The sequence below is a fragment of the Protopterus annectens genome, chromosome 12.part0, assembly GCF_019279795.1.
Source record: "Protopterus annectens isolate FY-2018-M chromosome 12.part0, PAN1.0, whole genome shotgun sequence".
In the NCBI taxonomy this organism is placed as follows: domain Eukaryota; kingdom Metazoa; phylum Chordata; order Ceratodontiformes; family Protopteridae; genus Protopterus; species Protopterus annectens.
The window spans coordinates 122,307,187-122,324,457 of record NC_056746.1 but is presented as its reverse complement, the minus strand read 5'-3'; the positions used below and the strand labels follow the sequence as shown (position 1 = coordinate 122,324,457).

Below are 17,271 nucleotides of genomic sequence, written 5' to 3'. Positions count from 1 at the left end.
CATAAACTTGTCAGGGTTTTCCAGCTGAATGATAGAGCATTCACTTTCCATGCTTGTGAGTGAAAGTTCTTGTGCAAAATCTCTGTAGTTGGCAGTTGTGAGGGGAGGCAAAAAGATCTATGTCTGGGTGTCCCCATTTTCTTGTTATCATGCTGAAGACCTGTGGATTTAGTTTCCATTTGTGAGGATCCATGAGATTTCTGCTTAGTTCGTCTGCCAGTGTATTTTTCATTCCTGGCAGGAATTGTGCCTGCAGATGTACTTGATAGGTCAGTGCTGTGTTCCACAAAGTCATGGCTTGTCTGCAGAAGGGGTAAGTATGCGTGCCCCCTTGTTTGTTTATGTACCACATGACTGTAGTACTGTCCATCTTTAGTAGTAGTTGTCCTGGATGTAGTAGGTCCTTGAAAGCTGTCAGGGCATTCTGTACAGCTAGCATCTCTTTTTGATTGATGTGAAGATGCATTTGTTCCTTGGGCCACGTGCCCTGAATACATTTTCCTGCCATGTGTGCCCCCCAGGCATAATCCGATGCATGCGTTGTTATTGTCTGCCTGGCTGTGGGTAAGGTGAAAGGCTGTCCCTTGTTGTGGTGACAGGCCTGGGACCACCATCGAAACTGCTGTTGTAGGCAGGGAATTAAAGTAATTATTGTTTCCAGGCTGTGGCAATGTTGAGTCCAAACACTTTTTAGATACCATTGTAGTTTCCTCATATGCAGTCTTGCATATGGAATTAGTAGAATGCAGGATGCCATGAAGCCCAGGGCCTGCAGAATTTTTCTTGCAGGGAGCTGGGCTTTTGTTGCCATCATTTGAAAGTAATGAGTCAGTTGCCTTTGCTTGTCTGGCATGAGATAAGCCATCTGGGTAGTTGTATTTAAGCTTGCACCCAGGAATATTATCTCTTGAGAGGGCACTAGTTTTGATTTCTTTTCGTTTACTGTGTACCCTAGGCAAATTAGTAATCTTTTTACAAACGCCAGATGTTTTATAAGAATGTCCTTGCTCTCTGCTTGAATAAGGCAGTCGTCCAAGTAAGAATATACTTGAATTCCTCTTTGTCTGCAAAATGCAATTACTGGTGCCAGGCATTTTGTGAAGACCCTGGGTGCAGTAGATAAGCCAAAGGGCAGTGCAGAGAATTGGTAATGCATTGAGCCAGCTATGAATCTGAGGTATCTTCTGCAAGATTGTCTGATTGGGACATACAGGTATGCCTTTTTGAGGTCCAAAGTAACTAGCCAAGCCTTCTTGCCCAGCATGGGTAGAAGTTGCTGCAGTGTTAACATTTTGAATTTTGGAACATCCAGGAAAGTATTTAGGATTGACAGGTCCAGTATTGGTCTCCAGGCTTTGCCCTTTCTCGGTACTAGGAAAAGTCTTGAGTAAAATCCTTGTACCCGTTTCTTGCTGTGGTACTCTTTGAATAGCTCTCATGTCCATGAGAGCAGCAATTTGTTTTTGTGCCTCTGCCCATTGGTTTTGTGGCAAGTCCGGCATACCTTTTGATTTTGGAAGGGTGTGAAAGTGGAACCTGTATCCCTGAGAAACAATATTCAGCACCCATTTGTCCTGGGTGATTATGTGCCAATTTTGTGAGAAAAGTGCTAGCTTTCCCCCTACGGGTGCTGCCAAAAGGTAAGTGCTTGGCATTTGTAGAGGGAAGTCATTGGGACTGTTTCCTATAAGGTTGTGATTTGTCTTCTCCTCCTTTGGGGGCTGAAGCACCCCATTGTTTAGGTCTGTAGGAGCCTTGGGGCTGAGATCTGCCTCTTGGGCGTCTGTATCTGCCTCTTTGTGGCCTGTCCGACACCGGAAAGGACCGATTCTTTGAAGGCCAGTTTCTGCTAAACCTAGGTGGTTGAACCTGTAAGAAATCCTTTACTGTCTGCATTGATTTTGCTTTATCCTCTATTTTCTTTAATACCTCTTCTGCCTTAACACCAAATAAAGTATCATGCTGTAGTGGAGCATCCAATAATTTTACTTTAACATGTTCAGGTAAACTTTGTTCTTTCAACCAAGCATGCCTTCGAATGACAGAGCCTGTAACTGTGGCTCTACAAGAAGCCTCTAATGAATCAAAACCACATTGCAGAGTATGCTTTCCCAATTGTTCAGCTGCATGCAATAAATCCTGCATTTCCTTACTGTCAGGATTTTCTGAGTTTGTAAGCATTTTTTTGTTTTAACAAAGACATGAGGTACTGTTGATATTTAAGCATGTGAAACTGACAGTTTAAAGTCCTTACAGCTAAAGTAGCAGAAGTGTAAACTTTCTTCCCCATCTATCCAGAGTTCTAGAATCCCTATCAGAGAGGACAGGGTTTTTAGCAGTGGAAGCCTTAACCCCTCTGGGACCCTGAGAAATTGTTTCTGGGTCAGCAGCAGGGTTTTTATAAAGAAATTTATGAGAGTCAGGGACCCTGTAGTACCTGTCTAGCTTGACTGGTGCAGGGGGTAAAGAATCAGGAGACAGACTGGATTCAGAGAAAACATCATCAACAATATCAAGCACAGGGGGGATAGCCAGGAGCCTGTGCTGAGGCAATAAAAGAAAGTCTCTGAGCCTTTTCTTGGATTCTGAATAATCCTGGCTCTCCCAATGAAAATGTTCCCTCATGGAGTGCAGGGTTTCCCCTAAAGAATAATCCTCAGGTGGAGAGGCTGAAGGTATAGATTCGTCTGCATCAGAGTCCTCATAGGGAGGGAGAGAATATCCCTGGTCAGAAGAGGAATCAGAGGAAATAGAAACCTGGTCAGAGGAATCATAATCAGTGTCTTGCCTAGGCCTTTTGTCAGGAGGGGGATGGGAACCCCTGATTAAAGTAATTAGGTCTTCAACCATTTTAAGCATCTGTTTCTTTGGCATGGATGACTGTTCTGGAGAATGCTGTACTTGTTTCCTTGGGCCATTTTAAGCATCCGTTTCTTTGGCGTGGATGACTGTTCTGGAGAATGCTGTACTTGTTTCCTTGGGCCATTTTAAGCATCTGTTTCTTTGGCATGGATGACTGTTCTGGAGAATGCTGTACTTGTTTCCTTGGGCCATTTTAAGCATCTGTTTCTTTGGCATGGATGACTGTTCTGGAGAATGCTGTACTTGTTTCCTTGGGCCATTTTAAGCATCTGTTTCTTTGGCATGGATGACTGTTCTGGAGAATGCTGTACTTGTTTCCTTGGGCCATTTAAGCATCTGTTTCTTTGGCATGGATGACTGTTCTGGAGAATGCTGTACTTGTTTCCTTGGGCCATTTTAAGCATCTGTTTCTTTGGCATGGATGACTGTTCTGGAGAATGCTGTACTTGTTTCCTTGGGCCATTTTAAGCATCTGTTTCTTTGGCATGGATGACTGTTCTGGAGAATGCTGTACTTGTTTCCTTGGGCCATTTTAAGCATCTGTTTCTTTGGCATGGATGACTGTTCTGGAGAATGCTGTACTTGTTTCCTTGGGCCATTTTAAGCATCTGTTTCTTTGGCATGGATGACTGTTCTGGAGAATGCTGTACTTGTTTCCTTGGGCCATTTTAAGCATCTGTTTCTTTGGCATGGATGACTGTTCTGGAGAATGCTGTACTTGTTTCCTTGGGCCATTTTAAGCATCTGTTTCTTTGGCATGGATGACTGTTCTGGAGAATGCTGTACTTGTTTCCTTGGGCCATTTTAAGCATCTGTTTTTTTGGCATGGATGACTGTTCTGGAGAATGCTGCACTTGTTTCCTTGGGCCATTTTGAGCATCTGTTTCTTTGGCATGGATGACTGTTCTGGAGAATGCTGTACTTGTTTCCTTGGGCCATTTTAAGCATCTGTTTCTTTGGCATGGATGACTGTTCAGGAGAATGCTGTACTTGTTTCCTTGGGCCATTTTAAGCATCTGTTTCTTTGGCATGGATGACTGTTCAGGAGAATGCTGTACTTGTTTCCTTGGGCCATTTTAAGCATCTGTTTCTTTGGCATGGATGACTGTTCTGGAGAATGCTGCACTTGTTTCCTTGGGCCATTTTAAGCATCTGTTTCTTTGGCATGGATGACTGTTCTGGAGAATGCTGTACTTGTTTCCTTGGGCCATTTTAAGCATCTGTTTCTTTGGCATGGATGACTGTTCAGGCGAATGCTGCACTTGTTTCCTTGGGCCATTTTAAGCATCTGTTTCTTTGGCATGGATGACTGCTCTGGAGAATGCTGTACTTGTTTCCTTGGGCTATTTTAAGCATCTGTTTCTTTGGCATGGATGACTGTTCTGGAGAATGCTGTACTTGTTTCCTTGGGACATTTTAAACATCTGTTTCTTTGGCATGGATGACTGTTCTGGAGAATGCTGTACTTGTTTCCTTGGGCCATTTTAAGCATCTGTTTCTTTGGCATGGATGACTGTTCTGGAGAATGCTGTACTTGTTTCCTTGGGCCATTTTAAGCATCTGTTTCTTTGACATGGATGACTGTCCAGGATAATGCTGTACTTGTTTCCTTGGGCCATTTTAAGCATCTGTTTCTTTGGCATGGATGACTGTTCAGGAGAATGCTGTACTTGTTTCCTTGGGACATTTTAAGCATCTGTTTCTTTGGCATGGATGACTGTTCTGGAGAATGCTGTACTTGTTTCCTTGGGCCATTTTAAGCATCTGTTTCTTTGGCATGGATGACTGTTCTGGAGAATGCTGTACTTGTTTCCTTGGGCCATTTTAAGCATCTGTTTCTTTGACATGGATGACTGTCCAGGATAATGCTGTACTTGTTTCCTTGGGCCATTTTAAGCATCTGTTTCTTTGGCATGGATGACTGTTCAGGAGAATGCTGTACTTGTTTCCTTGGGCCGTTTTAAGCATCTGTTTCTTTGACATGGATGCCTGTTCTGGAGAATGCTGCACTTGTTTCCTTGGGCCATTTTAAGCATCTGTTTCTTTGGCATGGATGACTGTTCTAGAGAATGCTGTACTTGTTTCCTTGGGCCATTTTAAGCATCTGTTTCTTTGGCATGGATGACTGTTCAGGCGAATGCTGCACTTGTTTCCTTGGGCCATTTTTAGCATCTGTTTCTTTGGCATGGATGACTGTTCAGGAGAATGCTGTACTTGTTTCCTTGGGCCATTTTAAGCATCTGTTTCTTTGGCATGGATGACTGTTCTGGAGAATGCTGTACTTGTTTCCTTGGGCCATTTTAAGCATCTGTTTCTTTGGCATGGATGACTGTTCTGGAGAATGCTGTACTTGTTTCCTTGGGCCATTTTAAGCATCTGTTTCTTTGGCATGGATGACTGTTCTGGAGAATGCTGCACTTGTTTCCTTGGGCCATTTTAAGTATCTGTTTCTTAGGCATGGATGACTGTTCTGGAGAATGCTGCACGTGTTTCCTTGGGCCATTTTGAGCATCTGTTTCTTTGGCATGGATGACTGTTCTGGAGAATGCTGTACTTGTTTCCTTGGGCCATTTTAAGCATCTGTTTCTTTGGCATGGATGACTGTTCTGGAGAATGCTGCACTTGTTTCCTTGGGCCATTTTAAGCATCTGTTTCTTTGGCATGGATGACTGTTCTGGAGAATGCTGTACTTGTTTCCTTGGGCCATTTTAAGCATCTGTTTCTTTGGTATGGCTGACTGTTCTGGAGAATGCTGTACTTGTTTCCTTGGGCCATTTTAAGCATCTGTTTCTTTGGCATGGATGACTGTTCTGGAGAATGCTGTACTTGTTTCCTTGGGCCATTTTAAGTATCTGTTTCTTTGGCATGGATGACTGTTCAGGAGAATGCTGTACTTGTTTCCTTGTCTTTAATGGTGTTTTTTACTTTGCCTTGGCTGCCGCAGTGGACTTAATAGTAAGCTGTGAAGGTCTGAAAACACCCTCAGAAGCCAATGCCTGCTCAGCGGCTCCGGACCCATCTGAGGGAATAGTTTCCGCAGGCCCAATACCTTGAGTTTCCAAAGGCCTAGGTGTCTCCACGTGGGAGTCGGATATGGCCTGTGGCTCTGAGGTAGCGGGTATCAGGGGCTGCGAAAGCGCCTCACTGAGAACCAGCGAACCGGCGACTGGCCTATTAGAGGCTTCGTCGTTGGTTTTGGACCTCGGATGCCTGTCCTTTTCATTGTCTTTGCGTTTTTTATGAATTCCAGTCGTCGGTTGTTCCAACGGCATAATGTAGTTAAATCTTCGGCCAAAGTAATGTAAAGCAAAATCAAACCGACGCTTAATAGTGCGTTTGTTGAATCTAGCACAAAACAGACAACTACTAACGTCGTGGTCAGGGCCAAGGCAAGGAATACAGTAAGAGTGAAAATCTTTATAAGGTATTTGCTTCCCACAAGAAATACAATTATTAACTTTTACTGACATCGGTCTGAAGCAAGAAAAAGCTTCCCCAACAGGGTACTTAGCTTTAGTGAAGACTTTGGTTCTGAAACTCGATTTCGAAATTCTCAGGAGTCGGCCGACCGGCACTTGTGAACTGCTTTTGCTACGGGCACCGCGCGGCAAGAATGACGGAGGAAAATGGCGTCGGTTGCATCTTTTATACCCCTGGCGAACTGACGTCAGGGAAGAGGCGAAAGCAACCGACGCTGGACCTAGACTTTGGAACTCTGGCCAACTGCGGGTAGCCTGCCAGCAGGATAACCCAAGTGTAATGACTGCAACAGTGAAACACGATGAACATCCTCAGCTATGCAATCCTTCTCTAAACTGCTAACCTTGAGATATGGAATCTTCAAAAAAAATCAACATCACCAGTATTGCAATCAAAAACTTTTTATTCTCAGAAGAAGGCTGGCTGCAGCCTCTCCAGAACAGCATGGAAACATGGTTGTACAGCATGCACTGTGACTGCTTTTAGCTACCTTTACTATGGTAATGCACAAGCTGGATATAAGCTGCTGACAACACAATGCAGAATGTAAATGATTTTCCCCATCCTCACTAAGCTATTGCACATCTATATGCTACACATTTTGGACAAAACTGTACTAGTTAGTGTACGGATTCAGCATAAAAGTAAAATGAAAGGCTTCAAAATTGGTCAGATAGAGCCCTAGAATTTGCTACAACCACATGTGCACCATATTCAGTCAGCAACGTCTATTCCCACCCCCTCCCAACCCCGTCAAAGCTTTTCTAGTTCACAAAGAAGCCCTACAACAAACAAAGGATGTCGGGTAAAAGGGAGAGTAACTTACTCAAACACTGAGCTGTCATTCTGGTCACCCCAAATGAGAATTTCAGTGATGGAACGAATGGTTTCTACTAGCAGGTCACGGTTGTGATCAGTAACGGTGGTGTTTTTTGTTAAGATGTGATGCATATTTCTGTAACAAGAAAGGGAGAAAACAGGTTAATACAACAAAAACAAAACACACCAAAGGATAATCATATGGAGCACTTCCCATTAACGCCTAAGCATCTAGAAATGGTACCAACATCAGGCTATGCAGCCCCAGTACCTTTTAATACATATGGAGCACTTCCCATTAATGCCTAAGCATCTAGAAATGGTACCAACATCAGGCTATGCAGCCCCAGTACTTTTTAATACATATGGAGTACTTCCCATTAATGCCTAAGCATCCACAAATGGTACCAACATCAGGCTATGCAGCCCCAGAACCTTTTAATATGCCAGTACTTTAATTACATGTTTAAGTGGAATATTTGGAAAAAAAACTTAAGAGGTATGCATCCATACTGTTAATACATCTTCTGCTTTGAAAAGGAAACACTCCAAACCAAGGAACCTTTACACAGATCACTCCAAAATATAAATTTGATGCCGTCTACCAAAATCATCACCTGCAGAGCCTCAAACAAACCAGAATGAAGCATTCCAAGCATTTTTCATCATAATGTACTTCTACAAGCCCACACCACATTTATAAATGCACCGTTACAATCACTCCCATCTTCACAGACGAACTCATCTTGCATTACCTTCAAGTTAATAACAAAAAAATTTGTGCCATTCACCTCACTCCATAGCTTTGGCCCATATTTACCAAAACTAGTTCTGACTGCATAAATACTAAGTAATTGCCTTCAACAGGAATTCATCCACATCAGTTACAAAAAACAAAAAGTTACGAGTTTACCACAAGCAATGTTTCAGTAGAATTGTGCATATCCTCTACAACTGAGGCTGCAGGCATTAGAACCATTCAATAATCCAAACTTTCTCAGTCTGCTTTGTACTTTCTCCTCTCTTACAATGTGCTCTGCTTCTATTCCTCTCTAGACATGCAGGTCAGCTGCACTAAAGAAAAAACAATATACATACAATAAGACAAATACACTCCTACAGATCTATCATTATGATAAGTATTTAACTTTCAGATCTGTGTCCCCATTCAATTTAACTCTTATGACAGTCCCGAGATCTTCCTATTGAGTTTACCCCTGGGAGGGGATGTCACTAATAATAGTAGCTCCAAATGGAGGTCTTGCTTGAGATATATCCAATTTCTATTCTTTTGAAAATGTATTTATGGAAGACTGTCACACCACTGAATACGTATTAGCAGACTGTGCATTTTTAACGAAGGCTACAAATGTAGGTATAGTTCTTATATGATGTCTGTCACAGCAAAAAGTAATGTAACTGGACAAGACAGCCACTTTGCAAGTGTAACATTAAAGATTTTTGTGTTATAGACCTAGGAGAAAACGAAATAAAGAGTTTGGTATACTTCTGTACGGACTTTGTTTTGTCCACACAGTATGTTACTAAGCAGTGGCCATTGATGTACTGTAGCAAGTACTCCCCATAGTCAGAGTAAACTAGGAAGAAGACAGATGGCCAGATATACTGGTTCAAGTCTGATTCTGCTGCAACCCAGGTACACAAGACAAACTACTCTGGACAGCAGCTCTTGTCATTGTGAATGATCAGATAAAGAGGTCCAACAGAAAGTGATGCCCAGCTCAGTGGCACACAGGGTTAAACCTCTGACTGCATCCCACACGAGTGGTTTTGACTAGTTGGCTCACCCATCCTAGGGACGATGGTGAACTAGCATGCTACACTGATGACACCTGCAGGATTACAGGTATATTACCTGAAGCGGGGTGCCTAGCATGTGCACACTACAAAGTGGCAAACCACTTAGTCAGGAGACTTAGCAAGTGTGGTAACAAGTATGCTCCTCCCTGTAGGTGTGGTAACAAGTATGCTCCTCCCTGTAGCAGGTGTCTGTGCAGCATGCAAGTCACCAATGGTGGGAGTGTGGAGCCTAAACAAAAAATCCCTGTCCTTCCAACAGATAAGGACACCTCTCTTAGCATCCACCTCTTGTCTTCAAGGGGAATGAATGGCCTGAATGGCTCTTGCCACTGGAAAGAGTGAATAGGTGAACTTGGTGTCCCAAGGGGGAGGCTTGACAGTCACTGTAAGAGCAAATACAAAACAATTGGGGAAAAACAACTAGACAAAACAGTTCCAAAATTCTTCTGCCAGAAGTAGTAGGTATCAAGAAAAACATGTTTTTTTAGGTAAGATCTTATAAACCTGCAGCAGCTGGCCACTACAGGAGTGGGACATGACTCCACAGTAGTACAACACACTACAGGAGTGGGATGAGACTCCACAGCACTACAGCACACTACAGGAGTGGGACGTGACTCCACAGCACTACAACACACTACAAGAGTGGGATATGACTCCACAGTACTACAACACACTACAGGAGTGGGATGCGACTCCACAGCACTACAACACACTGCAGGAGTAGGACGTGACTCCACAGCACTACAACAACACTACAGGAGTGGGACGCGACTCCACAGCACTACAGCACACTACAGGAGTGGAATGCAACTCCAAAGCACTACAACAAATTACAGGAGTGGGATGTGACTCCACAGCACTACAACACTACAGGAGTGGGATGCGACTCCACAGCAATACAACACACTACAGGAGTGGGATGCGACACCACAGCACTATAAGACTGGATGGCTCTAAAGGAACTTGTGTTATTTCTTCCTTTGTAAAGCATAAAAGGGGTACTGGATCTCAGAGGCTTTAAGGATTTACAGGGAGCTAAGGAAATTCCATCTTGCCCCTTCTGAAATTTGGATATGGCAGCCAAATACACTACAACCAAAAATACTTGACAAACAGTCAAATATGGCAGAAAAAAAGGTCAGAAGAGGGATCTCGAGCCTCAGAGGTAGTCCAGACAGAACATGACCATTTCTTAGTCTATATCTTCCTAGTGCTGGACCTTTGGGAAGAGGAGAGTATTCCGACCACTCTGCTGGGAAAGGAGAATCACACGGAGTAAATGTCCAGAAGAGACGTCTCTGACGAATGGAACAGCAGTATTTTTAGTGGGCTAAAGAAAGTACGTTTTCCAACATATTAGGGAGAAGGAATTGGCTCTGCCAGTGCCAGTATGGAGCTATGTGGGTGACTCTGGCATTTTTGAAGTTTAACTTTCTGGATGATTTTTTTCATCGGAGGAAATGGATGAAAAGTGTAGACCCATCCAGTTGGTCACTTGAGGGCTCCAGCATCCATGGGCAGGGATCTCTGGGTGTGGAATAAGGAAGGCATCCCTGGACTTGGTGTTGGTTACGGATCAAACAGATTGCAAAAAGGTTTCCAAATTTTCAGATTTTCCTGGTCACCAAGACTTTGACCAACCTCAAGAAATGGATTCCTCGGAAATATGGATGGAGGCCAACCTGACATCACCCGTTCGCACTGCCTTAGTTTCCATGCATCAAATTCCACCTCACTCATTTGATATACCACACAACCTCTCTGTATAAGTGTCTGGAACCCCCACTGGGAGGGGGTCCTGCAAGAATTTGAGGCTCAACAACACTGGCCTTATCTCCTGTAAGCTTATGTGACAGTAAAGTTCTAAAAACCTCCACAAATGTTCTGAACTGTGTACCTGTTATAATGCCCCACTCAAACTCCAAGACTAATGTGTTCAAGCTGATTTGCGATGGAATATGGACGGCAGAAGGTACTGTTCAGAGAAAGATTGTCTGTGTTTATCCACCATGACATGTGGCATTTGCATGCCTGAAGATGCAGGCGTGAGGCTCCACAGGATCTACATTATTAAACCACTGGATCTGAAGGGTCTGATGGAGAGCTCTAATACAGAATCTTCCATGGGAAATCATGGCTAAGGCTGCTGTCATGAGATCTTCGTACCTTGAGAAGTAGGAAACAGTGGCTGTAAAAGACATTAGAAGAACTGAAACCTTTGCTTGCAGGACCTGATCTCGATCTGCAGGGTGTCCTACTCTGGACATCTGGGTGCCCACCCTGTCAGGGCTGGCCCATGCAGTCACCATTGTCAGTTGCATCATTTAATCTATTGGCAAGACCACTTTGAAGATGCTTTGGGGAGTTGGAATGCCTTCTTCACAGACGTGTGAAGAACGACAATGTATTTTAGAGATGACAAAGTAATCAGTGAGATACCCGCAGACACAAACTTGAGGTGTTGGGCGAACGAAGAAATCTTTGCTCCCCCCACACCCCATCATCAACACTGTGAGTGGGAGAATCCACTGCAGAGTCAATGTGGTTCTTCATGCATTTAAGTTTCCTACCAGGCCACAAGCCTGGTAACTGACTTCTGAATGATGAACTCAGATGGACCTTGAGTTTCTTGAAGATGGTCTGGAGCTCATAAGAGAAGCCACTCTGAGTCATAAATGTCAAGCACTGAGACCGAATACATTTGCCATTAGCCACACCAACAAATTTATCTGAAGGAAAAACATCACTAGCTTTTAGCTCTTGGAGGAAGGGACCAGCAGAAGCCTGCCTACATTTTCCACCCTAATATTCTAGTCTTTCCTTATGGCTGAGATAAACTATAGTCACATCAACTACAGCAGGCTCTGCTGCTAAGGGTGAAGAAGTCAGCTCCGAAGACGTTTTCACCAGCCACTGGCATTCATTTTGAAATACTTCAACTTATTTCCTTTATCCCAAATATTAGCATGGGTGAAATATTTACAAATGTTGCATGCAGAAATGCTAAGATCTTTTCCTAGGCAATACACACGGATTGGGTACTTGTCTTGAGGATAAATTCAATGCCTGTACTTGCAATTTCTAAATGTCTTTCTACCCATTTCTAAGAACTAACCCTGCCAAAGTCAAGCAACAGCAAAAATGTCCAAAAAGTTAAAAAGTAGTAAAAACACTTGTATAAGTTAACCTGCCATAACAGTAGATGACTGTATAAAGTACTGTTGCAATACCCTAAGCTACATGGGTTATACTCTGCCAAGGATATTACAAGCAGCCAATATTCAAAGCTTTAGGGCACCTTCCATGGTCCCCCAACAGCTGATGGGCTCATGGAGAGCTGTATAAAGTCAGCAGTTAGGGGTGCCAAACCTTCAGAGCTTAAGGGAGGCTACAACCCTATTTATTAGATATATGCTAGGAAAAAAGGTAAATAAAAATATCCAAGCCTTGAAAAAAAGATTAAATACAAGAAAAGGAGGAGGAAAGATGTCCCTACTGCAGCCGTGAACTATTCAAACATCTATTATGTTAAATTAACTTACACAACTGTATTATGTTCATCATCAGATCACTGCTGCAGTAGCCTAAACTATCTGGTTATGTAATGATGTCAGGTATTGCCAGCTATGCCAAGAGAAGTAGGGCAGTGGGTGTGTAACATATGCCAGCATGGCTAGCTGGAGTTTTGTAAAGAATTATATGTCATTTGTATATCAAACTGATTTGTACAGGTGCTTGTGTTGAAAATGTATTTGTAAAGCTGCTGGTGTTAAAATGTACCAACAGCAGGTCCTGCTGGACAGAAAAGAAATATACCTATATATCAGACTGTATTGTAACTGTTGAAATGAATACACTGTAACACAGGATACTGGAAGAGAAGAGGTTAATCTCAGTCCAGCTAACTTTGAAAAATACTCAAATTAAATTACCTGGTTTAAAGGATAAAGACTGTATCTTACGATTCTGTTTTTTTTACAGACATTTTATCTCTGGCTGCAATCAGGACTAAGAATCCTACTGTATTTGTCCTTAGGGATGAACTATTTGCTACCCTGGAAGGATGGAAGTTTTGAAATGGTTTCATAGCTTCCAGAAGCTATAACACATCTTAGCAAAGCTCTGTGTGTGTATGTTAACACACATGCTAGATTCTGGTTCAGTTTCTAGTAGAGGGGGGTAGTGTGGAAACCAGAGTCAGATGACCAGATGTATGTGATGTCATTCTGTAATCCAGCACATAAACAATGTTTTAATACTTGAAGAGAGAGTCTCAGGGCAGTCTGTTTTTGAAACTAATGGATCTTTAAAAAATAAACAACCTGGAACCCTCTAAAAAACCCTCCCTGTGGATAATGCTGTAATTTACTTCAATACTGCCTTCATTAACCTGTTAAACAGCTTTGCTCCCCCCAGAACTAAAAGAGTTAAACGCAATACTGTCCCTTAGATAACAAAATAAACTATAACCCTCAGGCATCTCTGAGACAAATCATGGAAACATTACCAGAAAAATAAAACTCCCACCTCCCTAACCAAATATAAGCTACTTCGTAATAAATTCTAAAGACACATTGCCACTGACCATACTTCAAAATAACCATAAAACTAATCCCAAAAAGTTCTGGAACAGTACCTCTACCCACCTCCTTCCTAGTAAAAAAGACAACCCCTGCCCAGATCCAAATGCCTCTGATCTTTCCCTGGCTACCCAATTTAACTCCTTCTTTATAGACTCAATAGCCAAAATCATCACATCTTTTTGAAACAAATTACTAGTCTCTTCTCCACCTTATCACCCCCAACCCTTCCTCCACAAGCACCAAAATGTCTCATCTTACCCCTTTTACTATCAAACCTATTACTATCTCCACCATAAAAAAACTCCTTCAAAAATTGAAACCATGTTCAAATACCTCTGATGACCTTCCATCTAATTTCCTCAAACTAGCTGCCAACGGCATACCCTTTCCCATCCCCATCCTAATAAATCGTTCAATTCAAGAATCTTATGTACCTCTACTCTGGAAAAAAGCCTCTCTCATTCCCCTTCATAAAGAGGGCAATAACAGTGACATCTCTAATTTCTAGCCAATTACCATATTATCCCCTATCTCTAAAATTTTCAAAAACTGTATTCATCTACAACTACTACCCTACCTCTTAGACAACCATCTGCTAACCCCACACACAACACGGATTTAGACCTTGACACAGCACCATCACCGCACTCCTATCCTTTCTCGAAATCATCAATAACACATGTGACTCCAGCAAAATTGTATCTACCCTCCTTCTAGACTTATCTAAGGCTTTTGATACTGTTTTGCACAATATCCTCTTGTCCAAATTCTCTCATCTCAATCTATCCAGCTCCTCTATCAACTGGTTCTCCAGTTACTTCTCTGATAGGCAAGAAGCCATCAAGTGGAAAAACTGCACATCCTCCTTCCTTAATACTCTAGCAGGTGTACCACAGGGTTCTATATTAAGTCCTTTACTATTTAACATATTCATAAATGACTTCCTTCAGTGTATCCAAAATGCTAATCTCATCCAATATGTAGCTGACTCTGCGATCATGTACTCTGCCGAATCCCTACCCAAACTCTTGAAATTAACCGAAGAAGCCTTCTTTTCTACCAAGCACTGGATGTTAAATAACCACCTAGCATTCAAAGCACGTAAATCCAAAATCATGATATTTACCCCTTCCAAATGTACCAAATTAGACAAGAACTCTTTCTCCATAACTAGGCAAAACAAGAACTCCATCGAAATCGCTCATACAAAGCTTCTAAGTGTCGTTATCAATGAACAATTAAAATTTGATATTCATTTACAAACAAATATAAAGAAAACCCACCAGAAACTAGGTATGCTTTAATCACCACAACGGTTATCTTACTCCCTCAACCAAGCATGTCCTCTCTACCACCTAACTAATTCCCTCCTGTGCGGTGCCACCCCTTACCAATCTTCAATCCTCTCTAAAGACAAAATTATCTTCCTGCTATAACAAAATCTCAAAGTTTGCTACGAAATCCAAATCCTCCACCCACCACACCCTCTACAAATTAAGTTGGCTAGAAATGCCTCTCTCTCCTACATCCAACTAACTAATACACATACTCATCTTCAAACCCTTTATCTGCCCCTCCCTTGCCTCCACGCTCAAAATGCATCAACCTGATAAGACTACTCAGGTCTAACAATCAGAACCTGCTCACAGTGTACAAACCTACACGCACTCCACGGAACCTTCCATTATCCTTCTTTCTAGCACGCCTATGGAATTCCCTTCCACCATATATTTGTACCAACAACAACCACTCCAACTTTAAGACCTTGCTCCATTCCCATCTCTCTTCTCACTGGGAATGCTTCTGCTCTCACCCCTCCTGGCTTCCCTCTACTTCACCCCTATTTCCCTATCTTCCATTCTCAACTCAACTCCATTACTGATCCCCATTTCTTATCTATCTTTTCTCTTTCATATGTTATTCACTCCCTACTATTTCTTACACACTCGTAAGACTTGTAACCCTTTATTCCTTGTTTCTCTAAAATTCTTAACATGGCTTGTGAGACACAGGTCCCTACTGTTTTATATCATGTGTAATCTACTTGTACTATGGATACTGCCTTTGGCTGCTGATAGGGCATGTTATACCATGATTTTTGTTCTTTTATTGCATGCTGGTATTTTTACACTGTGCTACAACTGTGTGTATATATTAATTCTCAATTGTATAACTGTATAAGGAGCTTTTCTACCCAGGCCTCCATTGAAAATGGGCTCTTTTGACCCAATGGACTAGCCTGGTAAACAAACTGTATTTTATTTTTTTCTTATTTAAAGGCCCCCTCACCCTGTTCCCATAAAGCAACTCAAAGGGTGAAAATCCTGTAGATTCCGAAGGTACCTCCCTGTATGTAAACAGTAAATGGAGCAAATATTTGGCCCACTTCCATTTAAACTGGTCTGCAAATGCCTGTAGTACAGTCACTAATGTAGAGTTTAACCTCTCCAAAAAAATTAGACTGAGAATGGTAGGTGGCGGTCTTTAGGTGCTCTACCCCACAGCGCTTCTACAGACAAGCCAGCAGGTCAAATATAATTATTGCATTGCAAACCCATATTAAGTTAACAATTTTATTCCTGTTTATCTTCTAATTTCGGTCTCAGCTTCATTTCCAGCATACTCTGGATTATTTTAGTCAACTCTTGTGCTCCCTTCCTTCTCTCCAACATTTTCCACTGAAACATTGGATAAGGTTTCATAGGTACAGTCTCTCTGTGGTCTTTATTACCAGAAGAACAAGAAGCAGATTATCCTTCCGTTTCACAGCTTACTTTTTGTTGCACAAACTTGCGTATTTCCTCCTTAGCATGTACTACATCAAAAAATGATTTTGTCCCTCCAGGGAAGAATACCTTGAAGACAGCTGGGAGCAGTTTGAATCTCATACCTGCATCTTGACATTCCCTGAATAGTGGAATGAATTTGCTTCTCTTCTGCCTGGTATATAATGAGTAAACATTCTTCACAAACACTCTGCTGTCTCCCAATTTTAGTACTTTGTCCTTCTGCCACAGTTTTGTCACAACCAACTCCTTCTGCTGGTGGGATTGCATCTTTACTATTACAGATCTAAGGTGCTTTCTCATACCCAGGTCTGGAGCATACACACTATGTGCACTTTCAACTAACAATTCTTGCTGTGGATTTGTTTTCTCATAAAATTAATACAGTCTGTTCCTTGGAGATTCTTTGGTATAGTTGAAAATGTCATGTTTTCCCTCTGTGCTCTCTTCCTGAGCAGTCTCGTATTCAGCCAGCCCTTTCTTCATTTCAACCTCTTAGTTTTGCAGCTTTATCACCTCATCTGAATATCTGTTTAAAGCTTCTTGCATAACTGGTGATAGGTGGCGCTTGTATTTAAAAGGCTGCTCAATGGTGTAAAAAACATTCCTTGAAGGAACATTGCCGTGGTACCAAAAGCACCAGTAAAGTTTATTTCAGCAGCAAAAGCCGTGGCTCCAGTCATTTTTTTGTGTGTGTGTTTTTCAGCACCTAAAAGAAGAGCTAGATTTGGACACCAATTGGGTGCAAAGTCCTATAAAGGAAATATGGCTTTAGCCCTTCACAAGTTTTTTGTTATGCTACTTGACTATAATCTACACAAAAATACCAGAAGGTGTTATGTCCTTCAAGTATACAAATTCAGCAATGACTGTAACTGGCAGAAGGTAGAATAACCTGACAGCAGGCATATCCCCAC

The 17,271-nt window shown here is 42.1% G+C and overlaps 1 protein-coding gene across 1 annotated transcript in view; it reads right to left on the bottom strand.

Moving 5' to 3' along the window:
* The window catches only part of CLEC16A (C-type lectin domain containing 16A), a gene marked incomplete in the record, with an annotated part of 3,039,290 nt that overhangs the window by 2,892,361 nt on the left and 129,658 nt on the right, over window positions 1-17,271 (bottom strand). The window contains 1 exon segment of the mRNA XM_044089149.1: window positions 7,169-7,297. Within this exon segment, the coding sequence (XP_043945084.1) occupies window positions 7,169-7,297 (129 nt within the window).